The 23,939-nt window shown below is 37.3% G+C and overlaps 1 protein-coding gene across 1 annotated transcript in view; it reads right to left on the bottom strand.

Annotated features, from left to right (window-relative positions):
• Positions 1–23,939, bottom strand: part of LOC101890389 (ceramide synthase 6) — an 87,313-nt gene that overhangs the window by 50,539 nt on the left and 12,835 nt on the right. Inside the window, exons 2-3 of the mRNA XM_059118471.1 lie at positions 17,253–17,373; positions 16,932–17,153 (exon numbers count right to left, since the gene is read on the bottom strand). Coding sequence (XP_058974454.1) covers positions 16,932–17,153; positions 17,253–17,373 — 343 coding nt within the window. The remainder of the gene's footprint in view (positions 1–16,931; positions 17,154–17,252; positions 17,374–23,939) is intronic.

Below are 23,939 nucleotides of genomic sequence, written 5' to 3'. Positions count from 1 at the left end.
GATATTTTAATATTCCTCGCATGGAAAAAGGCGGCAAGCTCCGCGAGATAGTTGTTCACCCTGACAATATGTCATCAACTACAGCAGTCGACGCCATGATCGTACAATCATCCGCATCCTCTGCCAACTCTGATCCCCTCTGGACATTACCTAGGACGGAATGCCAGAAATGACGTGGTGACGTGGCAAAATTTGTTGCCATGGATTACCTATTCTTATTTTATTTAATACTTTTTCCCTATCTGTTCTCTTTTTCTCATTTCTCCATTATAGGATGAACACAATGGACCAGAAAGTATCCGAGTGGAGCGGTTACCCTAAGGCAACCTCATGTCCTTTTACCTATCCTACTCTATAATAAAACAAGTTAAAAAGCAGTAAGTTCGGCCGGGCCGAACTTTGAATACCCTCCACCATTTGGAACGAATTTGGAAATTTTAAAAAAATAAAATCCGTTAAAATTCTGTTAAAATCTTAAACATACCGAATATAGCCGTTATATTGGGGTCTCATAGCCCAATGGACCTGCATAGCCCATTTACGAACTTAACCTGCCTACTGGCAAAACAAAAATGTGTGCAAAATTTTAGCCTTCTATCTCAATTCATTCATTCGATTACAACAGACAGACGGACATCTCTAAATCGACTTAGAATTTTACGCTGATCAAAAATATATATACTTTATATATAATATATAAACTTTGTCAAATGCTTGTTGCACGTCCAAAAACACTGCTGAGCAATACAACTTCCGCTCCAGAGCATTAGCTACTATTTTTACTATTCTGTGACATTGTTCCGGTGTTCCATGTTTATGCCGAAATCCAAATTGGTGTTCTGGAATTATACTGAATTTCTCCAATATACGCAATAATCTGCGTTTAAACAGTTTTTCAAATATTTTTGAAAATGTAGTAAGAAGACTGATTGGCCTGTATGATGAAACTCGGTTCTCTGGTTTGTTTGGTTTTAGAACCATAACAATTTCTGCGCATTTCCATTGTGTTGGGAAATGTTGTAATCGCAAAATAGAGTTAAATATTACTGTTAAAAATAGTACTGCTTTCCATGGAAGAGCTTTAATGACTTTTAAGTTTATTTTATCATAACCTGTGGATTTATTACTGTTAAGTCGTTTAATTTCAGTAGAAACTTCCTTTGGTGTTACATGTGGTATAGGTTTGTCTATTTGACATGCAATATCCAGGAATTGTGAAATTTCTTCTTCTTTTGATCTCAAATTGTTTGGATGAAATGCTTCGTGTAAATGTATAGTAAATGCAGAGGCTTTTTGTTCACTACTCCGACACCAAATGTTATTATCATCTTTAAGTGGGACATTTCGTTTAGATGGTCGTTTTAAGAATTTGGTTGCCTTCCAAAGTTTGTAGTCAGTGTCAGTTGAAACAGGATTGAGTTTTCGAAGGTAGGACGATATCCCTTCGTTTTTGTAAATTTGGATTTGCTCGGATAGATGTTTTGTTGCTGCATTCAGATTGCGATTATTTTTCCAAATTCTACGTAGTCTCCTTTTGTTTGCTATTAAGTTTCGTATTTCAGCTGAAACTCTAATATAAGTACAGTTTGTTAAATGTTCAGCAGGTTTTGGGGTAGACGTAATAGCCGACTCATATATTACCCGATTAAACGTTTCAATTGTATCGTCTAAGTCATCTCATGTGTTAATTGGTAAATTTAGATCAATTTTATTTTCTAATAACTGTCCAAAAAGATTTAGATTGGTTCTGCGAGAGATTTGTGAGGTATTTCTTGGAGTTAAATTAAATGACGTTCTATTGTTTTTTATCAACGCCGAGTGATCTGAATTTAGCTCATCGTCATTAATTATATGTAATTTATCGGTTGGAGTTCCACTGTAAACAGCAAAATCAAGCAAATCAGGTATTTTATAGCGATCTGAAGGCCAGTATGTGGGACTACCCCCAGAAAGGGTCTTGAAATTGTGTTTTATAATGCAGTTATACAATTGTCTGCCCTTAGGATTTATTAAATGAGATCCCCACCAAGCATGCTTTGCATTGAAGTCACCAGCAACAAGAAATCGTGGTCAAATTTTTAAGAAGAATTGTTCAAAATCTTGAAGTGTCACACTGTGTCTTGGAGGAAAATATATAGAACTAGCTGGGCCGGTCCCCGTTTGCCGGCCCGTAGTTTTTGTCTATTATGCATATTTGTCAAAGCATAATTATTCAAAGATATGAATATTATAATTGTTCACGTACTGGTCGATTAGTTTTTAATTTTTAGTCAAATGAGCAGTAATTTGGAATTTACTGTACTTTGTAAAACTCATAATTGAGGGCTAATTGATTTAAGAATAGGCAAAGATTATTACTTTTTTAAACCCATTAGCACAACATATTGTGCATTAGTGTCCTCATAAGTCGCCCTAACTATGTCGGTCTGTTTGTCCGCCAAAAGGTGGACTTGAGGGGGTACTATTATATGGAGAAAATTCTAAAATTTGTAGATATGTTGAAATTTTTGTGTAAGATTTTTACCCCCAAATACACATTTTTAGCCAAATCCTTTGAAATATGGTAAAATGCGAAACATCGACCTACATTGAAAACTTTCTTCACCCCTTATAATCCAAGATGACAAATAGAGGCCAAATCGAAAATATAGCAGAACAACATAGCATGTCAAACCGAAAAAAATCACGTTATTTAAATAAGTAAAAATAGTTTTATCCACCTCATAATTGTGGTCAGACTGATTTCAGAATAGTCAAATGTAATTACTATTTTACACCCATTACCGTAATATAGGAACTAATTTTATTTGTCATTTAAATTGTAAATTGGAGACCCCATAAAGTCCATATTTTTCATCATAGTATAATTCATTCATTCAACAAATTCAACAAAGATTCGATCCCGTGCTACTTTCTTATATTTGTAATTTGTTCATGTTTTCACAATTTATTTCATATAGATGTATATCCCTAATCTACGTTCCCAACCAATATTCTTTTGGGGGTTACAAATTCAATAGAATACAAATTTTTCTTTTCTGACCACATATTAGATGGGAAAGTGGACTTGGGGATACTCCAATGTGGGGACTTTACATGAATAAATTTATATGTGGCAATTATCTGTACGATGGTTCTTTACCCCAGGGTAGCATAAATACAATTTTTTAGTGGTCAAGACCAATATGGGCCCTACTCCGAAAATCTTATGCGAAGAGGTTCTCTACCCCCTTAGAAACAAAGATGCCAAATAAGGGCCAAAAATAGAAGAAAGTGGCGAAGACTCCAAAAATGGCTTAAATCATACGATGGTTATTTATGATCGATATCATGACCTGCAAAAGCGATTTAAGGTATCTTAAATGTTCAGGAAGAATTTTTGGAAGAATAGAAATCCTTTTCTTACTAAAAGTCCCATTCGCTCTACTATTTTGCACCCTTTATATTTGGTATTTTACTGATTGTACTTCCAAAAATTTTTGCATTTTGAGCCCTCATTGGACGGATTATTGTCACATGAAAGAAGTAGGGCCACGCTTTGAAATAAGCCCCATCAGTCTTTTTCGGTCATTTTTATTTGTTTAAATGTCTGCGCATCTTCCAGCTGAAGCACGATGTAGGCCCTGGAGTTGAAAGGTAGATGTCAGTTACCATCGTATTTCGCACTTATTTCATTTTTTTTTTTTTGTGAAAAATTGTATATAGTGAAAAATAATTCTTTATTTTGTTCACAAAAAATCCACTGAATTCAATATGATATTACAAATAGAAAAAAATGACAAAAGAATAACAAATTGAAAAAATCTTCAACTTGTTCGCTGATTTTTTACAGCAACTGTTTAAAGATCCTTACAAAGTTTGTCAATAGAATGTACTTTTGTTTTAAAATTCAATTCCATTGGAAATTTTTTCGATATTTTCCCGTTTTGAGAATTGTTGCAATGAGATCTCTTTTTTTGGGATTTTTTTTAACGATTTTGAAAAAGTAATTATGTTTTAACTTTGGTGTGACCGCATTAAATTATTTCGGTATCATCTATTCCGTTTCGCCACCACATAATTCGGTACTACACTTCCATGTAACCCGCCATCAATTTCAGTTCTCAAGAAATCAAGTCAATTAAATAAATTGGTATTAATATTCGAATTCAAAAATAAAATATAAAAAACACTACAAATGTACATTAGAAAAAAGTAAGTCAAAATGGAAAAAATCATGCAAAATAAAACATTACTATTGTAAATTTCAAAAGTCAAAATGAAAATGTTAACATATCACATATATTTTATGCGTTTTTTTGGATATTATCCTTTTCGGAAAAGAGACAATTCCGAATTTGTATGAATCATTAAAATCAGTTCAGGGGTTCTTAAGTTATAAGCGTAGTAACTAACACAACTTTCATTTATATATAAAGATGTATAGATAGATTAAAAAGTATGCGTGGTCAGTTCCTCAGCCACCAAACAAATACTTAGGGTTGGAGGGAAGGTCAACAGTATCTCGTGTAAAAATTTTTAAACCAATATCTTGTTTATTTGGGAAATATAAGGATTTTAGATAAATCAAAATAGTGGGCGTAAACGGAGGCGTGGTCAATATTTTTTCTTTAAAAACCTAACTCGGGGTATGACAAACGTTTGTACAAAAAATTATACAAATCGGTCCAGCCGTTTTCAACTGATTCCGTTACCAAAAAAACTTCAATTAATTTTTATATATATAGACTAGCTGGCCCGCTCCGCGATGCCGGCCCGTACTTTTAGTCTTTAAAGCATAATAAATCACAGATCTGACTTTTGTAGGCGGCACAATTTTGATTATAAGTAATGACTCTATTATAATTACTCCGATTTTGATTATAAGCAATGACTTGATTATGAGTCATGACTCCATGACTAAATATAAATTAATATTCACGGCAAAAATTATAATTACCGTCGGTTTTAGATATTTTGAAAAGCCTGATCTTATTTTTCAGCTATAGGCTTTAATTTGAGTGGTCAATACCTATATGATAAAGAACATCTATAATAGCCCCATGTGAAAATTCAGCTCAACTTTTGGTATTGTAAAAAGCATTCAAATGAGCCATAATTTGAAATTTGTATTTCCAACGTTTAAAATCCCGTATTGCGTGGTATTCAGTTTTGTCCACCTCGTACTTGAAGGCAGAATTTTGTCAGAATAGCCAAAAAATTACTCTTTTGCTCCGATTACCATAAGATGGGCATTAATTGATTGTCATTTAAACTGTGGAGAGGTGGAGATCCAATAAAGTTACTTTATAATTTCGTATTTTTTTTCATGTTTCTGCCACAATTTCCGACTGAATGAGTCCCAGAATGACATTTCGGAGTTTATTTCATATAGACGTACATCCAAAATCTACGTTCCCAACCAATATTCTCTTGGGGGTTACAAATTCAATAGAATACCAATTTTTTTTTCTGACCACACATTGGTTGGGAAAGTGGATTTGGGGATTATACTTAAATAAATTCCTATGGGGATAATTATCTGTAAGATGATTTTCAACCCCAGGTAGCCTCAAGACTAAGATGCGCAATTCCGAATTTGTCTAAATCGGCGGTCTTTATGTTATAAGAGTAGTAACTAACACAACTTTCTTTTACATATAGAGAGATAGATTTAAAAGTAGGCGCGTTTCTCAGCCCCTAAATAAGTACTTAGGGTTGGATGGAAAGCCAACAGCATCAGACCGGGAAAGTGGACTTGGGGGTATACTAATGTGGGGACTATACTTAAATAAATTCCTATGAGGATAATTATCTGAAAGATGATTTTCTACCCCATGTAGCCTCTAGACTAAGATGCGCAATTCCGAATTTGTCTAAATCGTTAACATCAGACCGGCGGTCTTTATGTTTTAAGAGTAGTAACTAACACAACTTTCTTTTACATATAGAGAGATAGATTTAAAAGTAGGCGCGTTTCTCAGCCCCTAAATAAGTACTTAGGGTTGGATGGAAAGCCAACAGCATCAGACCGGGAAAGTGGACTTGGGGGTATACTAATGTGGGGACTATACTTAAATAAATTCCTATGAGGATAATTATCTGAAAGATGATTTTCTACCCCAGGTAGCCTCTAGACTAAAATGCGCAATTCCGAATTTGTCTAAATCGTTAACATCAGACCGGCGGTCTTTATGTTATAAGAGTAGTGACTAACACAACTTTCTTTTACATATAGAGAGATAGATTTAAAAGTAGGCGCGTTTCTCAGCCCCTAAATAAGTACTTAGGGTTGGATGGAAAGCCAACAGCATCTCGTGTAATAGCTCTCAAACCGATATCTTCACTATTTTGGCAAATATAAAGATTTTAGATAAATCGTAATAGTGGGCGTAAAAGGAGGCGTGGCCAATATCTTTTTCTTTAAAAACCTTACTCGGGGTATGACGAACGTTTGTACAAAACATCATGCAAATCGGTCCAGCCGTTTTCAACTGATTCCGTTACCAAAAAACAACAATTGATTTTTATATATATAGATAAATTGTAACGAATTGATCATTGCATTGATCATTGCTGCCAACAACAGTATCTCGTTTAAAATTTTTTAAACCAATATCTTGTTTATTTGGGAAATATAAGGATTTTAGATAAATCGAAATAGTGGGCGTAAACGGAGGCGTGGTCAATATTTTTTTCTTTAAAAACCTAACTCGGGGTATGACAAACGTTTGTACAAAAAATTATACAAATCGGTCCAGCCGTTTTCAACTGATTCCGTTACCAACAAACATCAATTGATTTTTATATATATAGATAAATTGTAACGAATTGATCATTTCATTGATCATTGCTGCCTGAAGTAGTGGTTTATCGATAATTCCCTCATATGATATTGTTGGCATTCCATACGGCAATACGTAGATCTATTTGCATAATTTGGTAATAAGGAGTGACATCATGTTCATAAGAGTTGATGTCATTTCAATTTGCTTATTTAATAATGTTTCAATATTTTGCATGACATTGATTTCACTCTCATTGCACCTCAAGGATGCGGCATAAGACTGGGCATTTTGAGCAAGGTTTGCAAAGATGTTGGGATTTTTACCATTATTGCGATGTAGATTTGGAAATTCTTTATTATTGTGTGTATATGAAGGATTAGCATATGGTCTGTTGATGGGAAGTTTTCTTTTCAGAAGTGTTTGGTATACATGACATCCTTTGTAATTGGCGGTATGATTTTCACTGCACAGGGCACATTTTGGTGGATCTTCTCAACTCCTTGGACAGTTTGATGTTGGTTGTCGAAGGCCACATTTTACACAGGCAAATGGTCTTTTACAGTAACTTTTCGTATGTCCATATTCTTGACATCGGTGACACTGAACAATATCGTTTGTTTTTAATGGTGACTCAATTTTTACACTTGCCTTTCCAATATATTTTATCTCGAACACGTCTTTATTGTTAGGATTTGGATCTACATCTATGAAAAACATTGGTAAAGGTTGTTTTGTAATCTTGTGTTTAACATTCGCAACATTTCTAACTTGATGTCCTTGAAATAATAAGGACGCTTTTATGTATTCCACAGGTGTTGAAGGATGGAGATTTTTAATGACGAACCTAAATGATCGTTCTGATTTTAATTGATAAGTGTGGAAGCAGATGCTATTGTTTTCAAAATATTTGACAAGCTTTCTATATGAATCAAGAGACATTATGTTTAACTTGATTTGATCTTTTCTTAAAGCCTTATAGTTGAATTCGTTGTCACTAATAACTTTTGCAACACTTTTGATCATAGAACAAATATTTTTAACTCCAGAAACGAAAATTGGAGGTGGTTTCGGCATTACATTACCATTATTATCATTATTATTACTTTTTTCTTCGTCTTCGCTGAGTTCTGCATACTTGTTGATATTTACTGCAGCAGAAGTGTCAGAAGTACCGGGGTCATCAATGTTTTGTTTCTGATTTTTATTATTATTAGAAATTGTTGTTTTCTTTTTGCGTTTTGAATACATTATTTGCCAGTTAAAGTTATCATCGTTGGCATCGTCAGACGATGCACTTGCTTCATCCATGATTTTGTTTTTTTTCAACAAGCACTTGCAATTGAATGCACTTAAAGTTGAGTGCGATTGTTCTTGTAAAACTACAAGCGATTGGGACTATGTTGCATCATGCTGTACTAACGTAGTCCCCAGTGAGTCCACGACCTCGCCGTCAACTTCCCAGTCGTCGTCAGAGTATGGAACTCCCCCGCAGTCTCCAGAACAGCAACCAACACCGCAGCACCTAACGCCACATGTTGCTGTTCCAATTTCAGACAGTGCATCATTCTTGAAATTCAATTGCAACGGACTCCGAGGTAAAATTGATGAGATAGTGGATTTTATGAATCGGACAGATATTAAGATCGCAGCGGTGCAGGAAACCAAGCTCAATTAACTGGTAACTATGTATTGAGGAAAGATCGCACCAGAAGTGGAGGTGGGGGATTAGCGTTCCTGTTACACCATTCTGTGACCCATACATGGAGTGTATGGGGGTAGCAGTCAAGTGTGGAACTGCCGAGGTATAGGTGCTTAATGTTTATATTCCGCCGGTTAATAGCTGTGAACCTCGTTGGCAACCCGTCATTTCTCTTGGCTCAGACCATCTCCCGATAATCGTCTCCATCAGCAGATCGCCCGATTTCATATCCTCTGAACACCGCACTTTGCTTAACCATCGGAAAGCCCACAGGCCTGACTTCAGAGAGTTCACTAACCTTCGCTTCAGAGAACTGCCCAATCCTTCTGATGTTCGGGTAGCTGAAAGGATTTTCCCGGACATCATCAAAGCTGCAGCCGATCGCTGTATACCTGCTGGTCGAATACACGAAATAAGACCAAATTTCAAGGCAGAGGCAGCGGGATTAGCGAATGCGCGTGTTGAGCTCAGACATACCAACCCTACTGATCTAAGAGTCAGTGAACTGAGAATGGAAGTCAACAGGTTGGTACAGGAGCATAAGCGGAAAAAGTGGCTAGACCATCTGAAGTGTTGCAACATTGGAACCGATTTGAATAAACTGTGAGTAACGGTAGTCAATCTCGAACCCTGAGAAAAAGGCTGATGGGATAGCAGTCGCATTTAACGACGTAACGGTGACTGATACGAAGGGGTCGCTGGCCATTTTAACCGCCAATTTGTTGAGCACCCCGAGAGTGATAGGGCGAGGCGAAGAGTACTACGTCGTATAAGAGCTCAACCATGCCACGCTGTTCGAGTACGTTAAGAATACTACCCCCCGCCAAGTTTGAAACGTTGGATAGTCAACTATATGTGTGGACGCCAGTTGTACGTAGACTTCCGGAAGAAGAAGTCCAAGCCCCGTAGAGTGAAACAGGGAGTTCCCCAAGGTGGGGTGATATCTCCGGAACTGTTTAAAATCTACCTCTCCGGAATTCCGCGCCCTCCAGACGGCATCGAGATCGTAACATATGCGGATGACTGTACGATCATGGCGTCGGGTGCTGCAGTTGATGACATATGTGTCAGGGTGAACAACTATCTCGCGGAGCTTGCCGCCTTCTTCCATGCGAGGAATATGAAAATATCCGCCACTAAATCGACGGCCACACTATTTACCGCATGGACTGTGGAGATGAGAACACAGCTGAATGTGCAGGTCGAGGGGCACATAATTCCGACCACCAACTATCCCAAAATCCTTGGGGTCACATTCGATAGCATGTTCAAGTCTTCCGCGCAAGCCACAGCTATTTGCGATAAAATGAAAAGTAGGAACAAGGTCCTCAAGGCGCTAGCCGGCAGCACTTGGGGTGGGGATAAGGAAACCTTGTTGACCTCTTATAAAACGATAGGTTGGTCTGTGGTTAGCTATGCGGCTCCAGTGTGGACGGCGAATACGAGTGCAACGCAGTGGAAAAGTAATCAGACCTGCCAGAATGCCTCCCTGAGAACTGCAACAGGGTGCCTCCTCATAACTCCTGTGGACCATTTACATAATCAGCATAATCATATGCTTTCGTTGCAGTACCTGTGTTATCTGGTGTTATCGTAGGAGTCACCCTAACGACCATGTGGTGGATAGAACTCCCCCACCCAGGCGCGTCAGGAAGGACCTGCATGATCTTGAGAGAGAGGTCCAACGATATAAGAGGGCCCCTTCATCATGAATCCTATCAAGCGGGTCTGAATAGCATTCATACTGATGCAGTTGCAGAGGTAGTTAATAATTACATTATGAATACCATCCTCGGAGTCCACCCCTCATCCATTGCAGCTGAAGAACGTCGGCTGCTTAGCAAACCAGGGTAGTTTTGGCCCAACTACGTTAATAATGGACGAAGATGTGCGGAACGCCTGCGCAGGGTGCGATACAGGCCCGCACAATACACTGCACCTGTTTAATTGTCCAGCCAAACCTACCCAACTCCATCCAGAGGATCTCTGGCTACGGCCCATAAAGGTAGCAGAAATCCTAAACCTGGACATTGAGGAAGAGCCAGATTAGTCAGAATATAAACAACGGAGCATGTTAAAACTGCTACAACAACAACAGCAAACTTAAGGAAAATAATTAAACTCCAACGTGAGTCAATGCCATGCTCCTTCACGAAATCTGGAGTAGATACAATTATTTGCAAAACTAAATCATCCAAAGCTTATGATCCAGATAGCGTCTCAATGGTCATGCTAGGGTATCTTGACCCAGCAGAAATGTCGCAACTTGAAAAGCTGCAAGCTGACCCTTAACATGGTTTCCGGAAAGTTTACAGCACTACAACAACATTAAAGGGATTGTTCCACATGTTGCGAACAGCCTCAACAAAACCCGCCGGCATGTACAGCTATCGTCACGTTAGATGTCTCTAAGGCGTTTGGCACGGTTGATCGTTCGGTCTTGATTGATAACATTTTGAATTCCACAACATAATAGTCGATCACCGATTAATTCCGACTGTACAACACTCAAAAGTCCTTAGTGTTGTATATGATAACCTTCTCAACTTAACGAAGTATATCGGCATATGTAAGGTCAAGTACAAGTGAAGAACAAGGCCTTCAAAGCTCTTTTTTTCGAACGTTCCCAAGGCCACTCTTTCCCACTCCAACCGACCGTGGGGGCGACCTCCCCATTACGTAGAGATCGCATACTCACTATGTTCCGTACCATGATGGAAAACTTAGCATTAAAATATCAGCTACAGAAAAGATTTCATCTACCGGTGAAAAAATCTATTGCTACTCATTTAAAAATATAATTATTCTCGATTTTATTATATCAATACCAGTACCAAAATCTACTCTAAATCCTCTAAACCTGCTTAATCTAAATGAAATATTAATTCTTAAAGAAAAGGTACTTTCTGAGGAAAAGACAAAGAAACACTTTTAGCGGCGTATAGTCACCCGACACTCCATATTGAACTATGCTGTTCCGGTTTGGACATCTTGCTTAAGAGATACTGAATACGATCCGGAGACTAGGATGCTGTAAGTTCCTATTAGCCATTCTGCACATTCGATCTTTTTCTCAAGTCGTCAAAGGACACAGCCTCAACATTGCTCTTATTGAACAACCTCCTGCAATATGATACATGTCGCTTGAGGCATTACTACTCCTAGTTGCTGATTACAACAACAGTACAGTAATAGTACAACAACAGCTTTACACGCCATTTCCACACATGCCAGCAGAGGATGGACCATGGTTCTGCTCCGCATCCACCACAGATCGGTCTCGGTGAGATGCAACGGATGCATGGAGTGTGTGCATTTCCGTAATTGTTCCGTCTTAAATCGAATACAGGAGTACAGCAATAGGGACTACATTGCTTCCTGCTGCGCCAATGTAGACCCCAGTAAGTCTTCATCTTCGGCGTCCTCATCGTCGTCGCACTATGAGACTCCCCCGCAATCTCCTCAACAGCAATTTACGCAGCAGTTGACGCCACACATTGCTGTTCATGTTCCGGATAATGCGTCATTTCTCCATTTCAATTGTGATGGTCTCCGAGGAAATTAACGAAATCATACGCTTCATGAGTCGGAAGAACATCAAGGTCGCAGCGATCGGAAACGAAGCTGAGTACCACCTGCATGCTTCAAAGTTGTGATGGATACAACGTACTGAGGAAAGATCGCTCCAGGGGTGGAGGTGGAGGATTAGCGTTCCTATTGCACCAATCTGTCCAGTGCAGACCTATCTCGCCTGAGCTTGACTCTAAGTGACCCGTACATGGAATGTATGGGGGTAGCGGTCAAGTGTGGAACCGCCGAGGTCGAGATGTTCAACTTGTACATTCCGCCATTAAATAGCTGTGCCCCACGTTATATGCCTAATATCAGTTCACTTCTGGTAGGCAATAACCGTCTGATGCTAGGGGATTTCAATACCCATCTTGAATTATGGCATTCCGTCCTAGGTAATGACCAGAGAGGCATGGCGCTGGCTGAGCAAATTGATAGCCCAACGTTTTGCACAGTGAATGAGGACGCGCCCACCTGAATAAGGGGAGACTGCCACAGTTTACCGGACATAGCCATTGTGTCCCTAGATCTGACGAATGACGTGACTTGGCAATCAGTCATTTCTCTGGGCTCAGACCACTTCCCCATTATTGTCGCCATCAACAGACCACCCGACTTCATAGACTCTTAACGCACTTTCCTTAGCCATGGGAAAGACAATTGGCAAGAATTCAGAGAATATACCAATGGCCGCTTCAGAGAACTGCCCAACCCATCTGATGTTCAGGTAGCAGATAGGTGTTGCCGGGACATCATCAAAGCTGCAGCCGCTCGCTATATACCTGCTGGTCGAATACCTGAAATAAGACCAAATTTCCCAGCAGAGGCAGCGGGATTAGAAAACGAACGAGATGAGCTTCGCCGTACTAACCATAATAACCCCAGAGTAAGGGAACTTACTCTGGAGGTAAACACGTTAGTAGGTGAGCATAAGCGGAAAAAGTGGCCAGAACGTCTGAAGCATTGCAACATCAGTACCGGAACGAGTAAATTGTGGACAACGGTTAAGTCGCTCTCGAACCCTGGAAAAAAGGACGATCGAACATCTGTCTCATTTAACGGCGTAGAAGTGACAGATCCGAAGAGGTGCGCGTGTTATTACAATCGGCAGTTTTTAGAACACCCCGAGAGTGACAGGGCTAAGAGAAGGATCCTAAGCCATGTACGATCCCTTCCAGCCGATGAGGTACCACCACAATTTACGTTGGAAGATGTTATCCGAAGCGTGAAGTCATTCAAAGTGCTTGGCCCTGACGGAATCTCTATGGTAATGTTGAAGCAACTGGATGAACCAGGAGTTGAGTATCTTACAAAGCTCCTCAATCTGTCGTTAGCCACCCTGGTAGTTCCTGATGCCTGGAAAATGGGCAGGGTGGTCCTGAAGCCAGGCAAGGATGCCAGCAAAAGAGATTCATACAGGCCGATATCACTTTTGTCACCAGTAGCAAAGACGCTTGAGGCTTTACTCCTCCCCAGCATAAGAGAGTGTTTCCCAGTAGCTGATTATCAACACGGATTCCGAAAATTGAACAGCACAACAACAGCTTTACACGCCATTTCCACACATGTCAGTAGAGGTCTCAACAGAACAGGCCGTGCGATTGAACAGTTATGGTTGCACTTGATTTATCAAAAGCCTTTGATACAGTCAATCATGCCAAACTGTTCGAGGACATTGAGCGCACCGCCCTCCGGCCATCTTTGAAACGTTGGATAGTAAACTACATGTGTGGACGCCAGTCGTACGTGGAATTCAGAAACAAAAAGTCGAGCATCCGTAGGAACAGGGAGTTCCCCAAGGTGGGGTGATATCTCCGGAACTGTTTAACCTCTAACATTGTGACATTTCACGCCCTCCAGACGGCATAGAGATTATAACGTACGCAGATGATTGTACGCTCGTGGCGTGCGTCCAGACCCTTTATTGATGACATTTACGATCAGTTAAACGCTTACCTTGTTGATCTTACCGCATTTTTCACTGCGAGGGATATGAAGATATCCACCACTAAGTCGACGGCCACACTTTTCACCACATGGACTGCGAAGATGTGGCTATCTTGAATCTAGAGGTCGATGGTGCTATTATTCCGACCACCAACTACCCCAAGGTATTAGGGGTCACATACCACAGCTATCTGCGACAAGATTAGAAGTAGGAACAAGGTCCTCAAATCTGTGACCGGTAGTACTTGGGGAGCTGATAAGGAAACATTACAACGCGATAGACCGGTCTGTGGTAAACTATGCGGCTCCGGTGTGGTCCGCAAACGTCAGTGCTACGCAGTGGAAAAATATTCAGTCCTACCAGAATGCCGCCCTTAGAACCTGCTTGGGTGTTATAGACAAAGCCACCCGAATCACCATCTTGTGGATAGGCAACCTCCGCCCAGGCACGTTAGGAAAGACCTTCATGAGAGGTGCAGAGGTATAAGAGAGAGAGCCTCTAGATCAACAGGCCTATCAAGCGGGACTGAATAGCATTCACTCTAATGCGGTCTCAGAAGCCATTGAAGGATATAGAGTGAATACTGTGCTTGGAGACCACCCCACCCGTCGCACAGTGGGGTGAGATGCCCAAAAACGGAGATTAATTCAGGGAAGCATTCTATTGCTCTGATATTTTTCTTAAACATTGAAATTGGGACATATCGGTCCACGTTTCGGTAAGGCTACCATATAGGACTACTGATTTTTTTTGGTATTTTTAAGGTTTCGGTCACAATTTCAAACCCAATCATGAGTATTCTGACATTTTGAGCTCTGAGCGGACAAAATCTCTCCCTGCTAAATTTTGTGAAGATAAATCCACTATTAAGTATTAATCATATATAAAGGCACTTCCAAATTGTAGGTATTTTGGGAATTTCTCCCTACAAAATATATAATGGTATTTTCCAATATTTGGTATTTTGATAGTTTCAGACAAAGTATTTTTACAAACTTATTATTTGGTACTTTGTTTTCAAATGGATGAATGGAAAAATTACAAAAATTGCCTGTATAAATCCAACATTTGAGTAAAGCCAGAAAAAATAATTTATTCTTTGCAAAACCTTCTAAAATCTGAAGACAAAAAGACAACATATTTTTATGAGAAAGGAATAATTATAAAAACATATAAATATACAAAATTGGCTGGCAATTAAGCCTTTCTATCTGGAATTGACTATATTATTTATATATATATATATATATATATATATATATATATATATATATATATATATATATATATATATATATATATATATATATATATATATATATATATATATATAAATATATAGTCAATTCCAGATTGAAAGGCTTAATATATTTATATGTTTTTATAATTATTCCTTTCTCATAAAAATATGTTGTCTTTTTGTCTTCAGATTTTAGAAGGTTTTGCAAAGAATAAATTATTTTTTCTGGCTTTACTCAAATTTTGATTTCAGCATTTTTTAAATTAAACAAAAACGGCACGAGTTTTTTGTTGATTATGAAATATGACATTCCATTCTAAAATACAAAATTAAAATTTTAAGACCTTCTCGATATAATTTTTTTTTAAAACTCCATATACTTTTCGGATATGGCGAAAATATGGTAATATTTTGAATTAACTTTTAAAATATTTTTACATCATTATTTTTAAAAATTTTTATTCTAAAACACTGATAACTACCTGTATTCGATGTTTCAATTTTAAAATGATCACTTTTGATGAGAAAAAAAATAATTAATGCAATTCATAAAATCAAAGACAATTTTTTTCCTTTTCTTTACGAAAAAGTGAAATATTTCTTAAATTTGCCACTGTGAAATTAGTTTTGGCTCAATCACGATCCGGATGGTGCAGCCGCCTAAATTCTTACTGAGCCCGGATTAACAGCGATGTGCAGAACATGTGCCCAGCTTGTGGCACAGGCACACGCTACACCTATTTCGCTGCCCAGCCAAGCTAACTCCAGTCTCGTTATGGACACAACCCATTCAGGTAACATCCTTTTTGAGACTGGACTTAGAGGCAGAACCAAATGGAATGGAATCAGAAAATGGAAACCGAACGAACACAGATGTATGAGCTGCTACAAAAACAAACTAAAAAGTAATAAAATTATTACCACAAAAAGACCCTTACACACAAATTAATTTGAAACAAGCTAAAGAAAATGTGACGGAAAAAAGTGTAAGGCAACGGCGTTTGCAAAATACAATACAATATAATGAAAAGTACGACAAGCAACCGATTCATTTAAACATCGTCTTTGGACGCGGGCAGTTACTGTCATCTCGGTGGCAGTAATTGTCATTTATACATGATTGGTCAGACGAAAGAGACAAATTTTGCATTGGTTAAAGAAAATCTAGCTTTACGCAAGCTAACACCTGCATCTAACATATCAAACATTTTTCTTTAGATTAACAAATGGCATGAACATGTGGATAAGGAAACGTACCCTTCATTCCATTATACATATTTATTGTAATTAACCAGTTTTAATAAGGATTTCAAAGGTGACAATTCATATTTGTCGATGGCGAAGGGTAAAATAGCACAACATCGTGAACCCAAAAGGGGTAGAGTCAGTGCTTTTACATCGGGTTGGGAAAACGAACATCATGTGGAACAAGTTACCGAAGGCACAAGATTTGCTGCTACAATATCTTTTAGCTGTGATAAAAACTTTTCCATTAGTGATCCAAAAATGCCCGCGTTTAAAGAATAAATCTCAATGTTATGTCAGAAATGATGAGCCACTGAGGCGAACCACCGCACCATATATCAATTACTTATCAATGAAAGTATTATTTATAACATTTAGTTCTTAAAATATACACTTGTGTGTACATGTGTATTTATTTTTCTCTACTGTTATTTTCTTTTACACAAATTATCTTCAACATACCTGATGTGGATAACCATACCAGCAAGTTTTAACATCCCAAAACCAAGGTTTGTCCCACAAAACTACGATTCCAAATATGAAGCTATATGTATAATATATGCATCTCCAGGTGTTTTCACAAAATTTTGTCAATGTCGACGGCTTATCTTGTGCTCGTCTTAAACGCCACCACCGTTCAATCTGGCGCTCAGTCATGTCTAAATGCTTCGACAGTAATACAATCTGCAAATAAATTCAATGAAATTAATATAAAGATTTTTTCTGTAGAATACCATACACAGCAAAAGTAATAAAATGGGGTTTAAAGGATTTATTACTCACTTTTTTATGATCCAAGCGACTTGATTTGGAATAAGCACTTTCCAGTACTGGTATATTTGCTGCTTTTTTTGGCCTTGAACTTCTAATGCCCAGAGATACCCCGATTGGCGAAACCCAAAATCTAAAATCAAGTTCAAAGTATGCAACAATAACACATATAAAATGATTTCTTGATTAATAAATTAAATAAAAGCGCGACCAGTCCTAGCCCAGGAACCTTATATCTACAAAAATGAGGTGACTGGGCTAGGGAGTGAATGGTACATATCACCAATGCAAGAGGTGAGTCTATTTTTGATTTTGTTCTGAATTACAATGTCAAATGTTACTAACATGACTTAAGGTCATATTGAACAATTTTTTAACAATTGTGCCGGTGTTAAGTACGTAAATAATACAAAAGCATACTGGACGCTATTAAAAATCTCAGGAAATAAAATCTAAAAAATAACTTGCTAAAATTTCCTTAAGTGTAAGTTAGAACGGGCAAAAGTATATCTTAAGTTGACGTCGTCAGACTTCAGCTCAACCGCGCCCAAACGCCACGAAAGCTGGTATCTTACAGCCAAACCCCAAAACCGTTCTAAATCGGCATCGTCGAGAGTTTCTCACGACAACAATTTGCCAGGTGAGACTACTCCGAACGAAACAAGAGAAATGTCATATAAATGTAAACACGCCCAAAATAAATTATATAAAGGTGCTATCGCACGATGCAATTGCCATCAAGAAAGTATCGCTTCACGTAAGCATGCGTCTTTTGAAAAAAACACCAAGCAAAACAAAGTTCCTCCAGGCATACATCGATATGTCTTAGTAACGAAGCGAAAGGCTAGTTCTAGAACTCCAAACAAGGACCAACTGCTTAAACCCAAAAATCTATGAATAATAACCACAACAACAGATTCTCAATTCTCGGCTCGAATAACGAGGCTGATGAAATAATACAATCGGTTAGATCCCAAAAACCTCCCCCACTAAACTCTCCAAAATGTTGGATAAACCTAGTTTTCACGTGGTATCTATTAAGAGAGGAAATCTCCAAGAGACGAAAATACAAACGTATGCTGAGTCGCATTATAAGGATCTAGTTCGTGCTCTGGATTCTGAAAAAAAAAATAACTACACCTATCAGATCAAGAGCTCAAAAGGACTAGTCGTAATTAAAGGGCTTCATAGTTCTACACCCATAGAGGACATGAAAGATGCTCTCGCAGCAGAAGCATTCGAAACAAAGTCTATCATCAACATTTTAAATAAAGTTCCAAAACCTATGTTTAAAGTAGAACCAGCATACGAATCTTCGCAACTAAAGAAAAAGGGACAATTTCATCAAATTTATAACCTTAGGCTTGTTTGTAGTCGCGGTGTGAAAATAGAGAACCTCAAAAACGAAAAGGCCAACCTCAATGTACAACTGCCAAGAGTACGGCATACCAAAACGTATTGCAAATTGCTTTCGGTATGCGTTAATTGTGGCGACCTCCACAAATCATCGGAATGTCCACATCCCAAAACTGACCCAAACGTCAAAAAGTGCAGCAATTGCGGTGGAAATCATACTGCAAACTTCAGAGAATGTCCTGTATATATCCACTTAAAAAATCTATCTTAGCCACAAAAAAACCTGCAAACTACCGGGTACGTGAAAACCCACAATTTAATATCAAAACAGCTGATTTCCCTGAGCTAAATAAGAGGAAAAAACCACTGTTCCCAATTACAATTTCCCTTCACAGAATATGTAATACTTATATTCTGATACATTAAGAAATGACTCACCCAACCATAAAAATCCAAATATAGAATCTTTTGAAAATCCTAATCTTTCATGACAAGCTGCAAAGCATGATGCAAGAAATTGTGGGAAACAATCTGTGATAATGCAAATGGTTTAAAAACAAAAATAGATAAATTTCGAATCTGTTTTGGAACGCAAACGGCTTAAGCCAACATAAACACCAGGTCGAAAACTTTATTCGATCGCTCAACATACACATTTTACAGGTATCTGAAACTCATTTCACTTCTAGAAACTGTTTTAGAATAAACGATTACAGTACATACGACACTAAACACCCTAGAGCTTGCGGTGATAATTTCTAATAAAATTCGACATTATCCCTTGCCACCTACAAGCTACAACAGTTGCACTATCTTCAACGAATACATTTACATCTGCAATATATTGTCCTCCAAGACATAGTACAAGCAAAGACAAATTCACACATTTCATCTCTTGGTAGTAGATTCATTGCAGCTGGAGATTATAATGCCAAACACAATTTCTGGGGATCTAGACTTATTACACCCAGAGGTAGACAGCTTTTAAACTCCATTTCGTCCCCTACACTGGACGTGTTATCTACCGGCCAGCCTACGTACTGGCCTTCAGACCGTTCCCCAACTAAAATTAAATGATATTCAACTCGCAACTTCCCCGTTATATCTGCCAAATAAATATACAAACTGGATGAAGTGCAAAAAATATGTCAGTACACATGTGAATCTTAACACTTCCCTGAAGTCCGGAGAAGAAATTGACAATGCAGTTAAAATATTTACTTCGATAGTCAACACCATTATCAATTATGCCACTCCCACTAAATTTTCTAAACCAGAAAATAATTCCTATAATCCATCGATCATTCGAAAACTCGTGTCTGAAAAAAGAAAAGCCAGAAGATGATGGAAGAAGCACCGCTCCCCTAGGTTTCGGGAAAAACTAAAAGAATGTGAAAAACTCTTAAAACAAGCACTCAGATAAAACGAAGAGCTAAACTTAAAAATATTCCTAAATAACCCGGAACCCACAGAGAGAACTGACACGACCCACGAATCTCCAATTCGCCTAGAATATAGGACTTGGCCAAAAACCACAGAAGAAAAAGTAAACGCATTTGCCAAGCACCTTCAATCTGTATTTACACCAAATCCCGGACCATCGACTGTTGTTTAACCTCTAATTGATTACATTGTTCCGAATCCAATACGATTTTCTCTAAAAGAAATCAAAAGTTCTATAGCCTCGACAAAACTAAAAAAATCCCTGGATAAAGATAGAATTACTGCAACATGTTCAAGAAATTGCCAACACCGGCCGTTAAACTATTGTTATTCATATCTAACAGCATTCTTCGAGTAGGGTACTTCCCGTCTGTATGAAAAGAATCTGAAATAGCAATGATTCCGAAACCTGGAAAATATCCAACGGAGGTCAAATCGTATAGACCCATCAGTCTTCTATCTATACTCTCAAAGTTGTTCGAAACAACATTACTTAGAAAGTTAACTCCCCATATTACATGTAGCAATATTATCCCCGACCACCAATTCCGTTTCCGTAAGAACCACAGTACTATTGAGCAAATGCACCGCATAGTCACAAACATTAGAATGGCATTCGAAAGGTAGGAATACTGTCCCGCGTTATTCAAAGACATTTCCCAAGCCTTTGACAGAGTTGGGCATCTTGCGAAACTCTACCTAAAAACACTCAAAAACGTTTTGTAGTTATTTGTCAAATCGTACATTTTGTGTGGCGTCCAACAGGGTAGTATCTTGGTCAAATTCTGCATGTGTTATTTACTGCCGATATGCCCACAACCAATTAAACTCTCACCTCAACGTTTGCTGATGATACTGCTTTTATTAGCATACACTAGAGTCCTATGATAGCGTCGGAAAAACAAAACCATTTAGATCTTCTCGAAAATTGAAAGTAGATCTTCTTTCAAAATCGTTGTGCCTGAAACTATTTTTGTGCAGTTGAATTAAAATAATTTTGGCCTGCTAGGGCATTTATTAAAGAATTTGTGGAGAGATCCGATAATTTAGCTCATTTGCCTCTTAGACCAGATTCGGCGCCAAAAAACTAAATGACTCATTTTCTATTTGCTATCAGAATGTAAGGGGGCTTAATACAAAATTAACCAGTTTATATACTGATAGCATTGGTTTCAATTATAATTTATTGGTTTTCTCCGAAACTTGGTTAAAAACATCTATATTAAATAGTGAAATTTTATGTTCAAAATATCAAATATTTAGAAAAGATCGTGTTTGTAAAAAAGGTGGTGGCGTCCTTATTGCAGTTGATACCAAATATACCACTAATTTATTTGATCTAAATGATTTTCTTGATATAGAATTTGTTGGTGTTTCCATTCAATTGGGCATATCTAAATTGTTTGTAACTTGCTCTTATATTCCCCCTTCATCTTCATTTGACATTTATAATCAGCATTTATCAGCAATAAATTTAATCACTGAAAAAATGAAAGATTCCGATCGCATTCTGATCCTTGGTGATTTTAATATGCCCTCCATTAGGTGGCTTCCAATGCCAGATTCTGAAGCTTTGATTCCTTTGCCATCCGAAATGAACAGTATACATTTGATGTTATAAATAGTTTGTGTGACTTAAATCTTTATCAAATAAACAGTGTGAAAAATTCCCTCGGCAAAATTCTTGATTTGGCGTTTGTAAATATAACACAGCATTTTGATATATTCAGAATTCCTCCAATATGCACTCCTGAAGATATATACCATCCAACTTTATATATCTCCATGACTCACAGTTATGTAATTGAAGAAAGTCAGTCCGACTCATTTAAAACTGTCCTTAATTACAAAAAAACTAATTTTCGAAAATTTAATACCCTCATTTCCTCCGTAAATTGGGCTTCTGTGTGCCTGTGTAACAGCCATAAAGATTTAGAATATGTAATTGATAAATTTTATGATATTTTAAATAGATTTAAACTGGAATGTGTTCCAACCACTAGAGTTAAAAATTCAAATAAATATCCATGGATAACCTCTGAGTTATCAAGTTTAAAAAACTCTAAAAATAAGCTTTTTCGTAAATATAAAAAATCAGGCTTAACAATAGACTACACTAATTACTCTGTTGCTAGATCTAAATATACTTTAGAGTCTCGTAGATAGTATAATCTTTACCTAGACAAGATTAAAAATAATTTTAAATCCAATCCTAAATCTTTTTATGACTTTGTTAATCTAAAACGAAAAGTTTCCTCAAAGCCCTCAGTATTGAAATATAACAATAAAGAATTTGTCACAGGCACAGATATTGCTGAATGTTTCGCAGATTTTTTTGCCACAACCTATTCCAGTACATCTTGCCAAATTAAAGATTTGTATCCTTATAAGTTATCACAGGCTGATCAAATTTGTATGCCTTTTCTACAACGTCAGGATGTGTACAATAGTCTGCGTAGTTTAAAATCGATTAAATGTCCAGGACCAGATGGCATACCTAATATAATTCTTAAATATTGTTCAGAAACATTAGCACTTCCGTTAACTATATTGTTTAATTATTCACTGAAATTTGGTCACTTTCCTACTTTCTGGAAAAAATCTTATATTATACCTTTACATAAGTCTGGTAGTCTTACTAATGTGTCAAATTATAGAGGAATTGCAAAACTAAGTGCCATACCAAAATTGTTTGAAAAATTAATTACTGCAGTAATTTCACAGAAAATTCAATCTATAATGAGTCCATATCAGCATGGTTTTCGTAGTGGTCTTTCAACTACAACAAATCTTATACAATTTACGTCAACAGTAATAAAAGGATTTGTTCAGCGTAAACAAACTGACACAATTTATACTGAATTTAGTAAAGCTTTTGATAGGGTTAACCATGAACTCCTAATATATAAATTAAATTATATGGGTTTCAACACAAACTTAGTCAAATGGATATCATCTTACTTAAAAGATAGATCACAGCTAGTTTTGTTTGAAGGGTATCTATCCAAAACGATTAACGTTCCATCGGGTGTTCCACAAGGAAGTCACCTTGGAATGGTCCTCTTTCTTTTATTTATCAACGATTTACCTAATTCCATAAATTTCTCGAAATTGTTAATGTACGCAGGTGATGTTAAATTATTCATTTCCCATAATTGTGATAAACGAGCCAGTTTACTTCAAAACGATTTAGATAGCCTTTTTAAATGGTGCAAGTTAAATTGTATGGAGTTAAATTTATGCAAATGTAAGCATATGTGCTTCTCCAGATCTTCTTCTCTGATATTACAATATAATATTGACGGTCATTCATTATCAACTGTAGATTCATTTGTCGATCTAGGCCTCTTGATGGATCCAAAATTAAATTTTAATAGCCATGTAATAACAATGGTAAATAAAGCAAATGGTGTTTTAGGTTTTGTTAAACGGTGGGCCAAAGAATTTTCTGATCCATATATAACAAAACAGTTATTTACGTCTCTTGTTAGACCTATATTGGAATATCGTTCTGTTGTATGGGATCCTCAATATGCAATATATTCAGATAAAATAGAATCCGTGCAAAAACAATTTCTGCTATTTGCCTTACGAGGTTTACATTGGAATAGTGATTTTGTTTTGCCTTCTTATGCTAGCAGGCTAAAATTAATTAGATTGCCTACACTTAAAAGCAGACGTATTATGTTGAACTCCATGTTTGTACTAAAAAATATTAAATGGTAATATGCCTTCAGATTTCCTAATCTCACCTATTAGAATTAATGTTCCTTTTAGATCTAGCAGATACTACCAATTATTATATACTGATTTTCACCGCACGAATTATTCAATGGGCGAACCTCTTAATAAAATGTGTGTTGACTTTAATTCTGTGTATTGTAATGTAGATTTTTGTAT

Source organism: Musca domestica, unplaced genomic scaffold (genome assembly GCF_030504385.1).
Source record: "Musca domestica strain aabys unplaced genomic scaffold, Musca_domestica.polishedcontigs.V.1.1 13, whole genome shotgun sequence".
NCBI classification, from domain to species: domain Eukaryota; kingdom Metazoa; phylum Arthropoda; class Insecta; order Diptera; family Muscidae; genus Musca; species Musca domestica.
The sequence above is the reverse complement of the archived record's forward strand: the minus strand, read 5'-3'. Positions and strand labels throughout refer to the sequence as shown.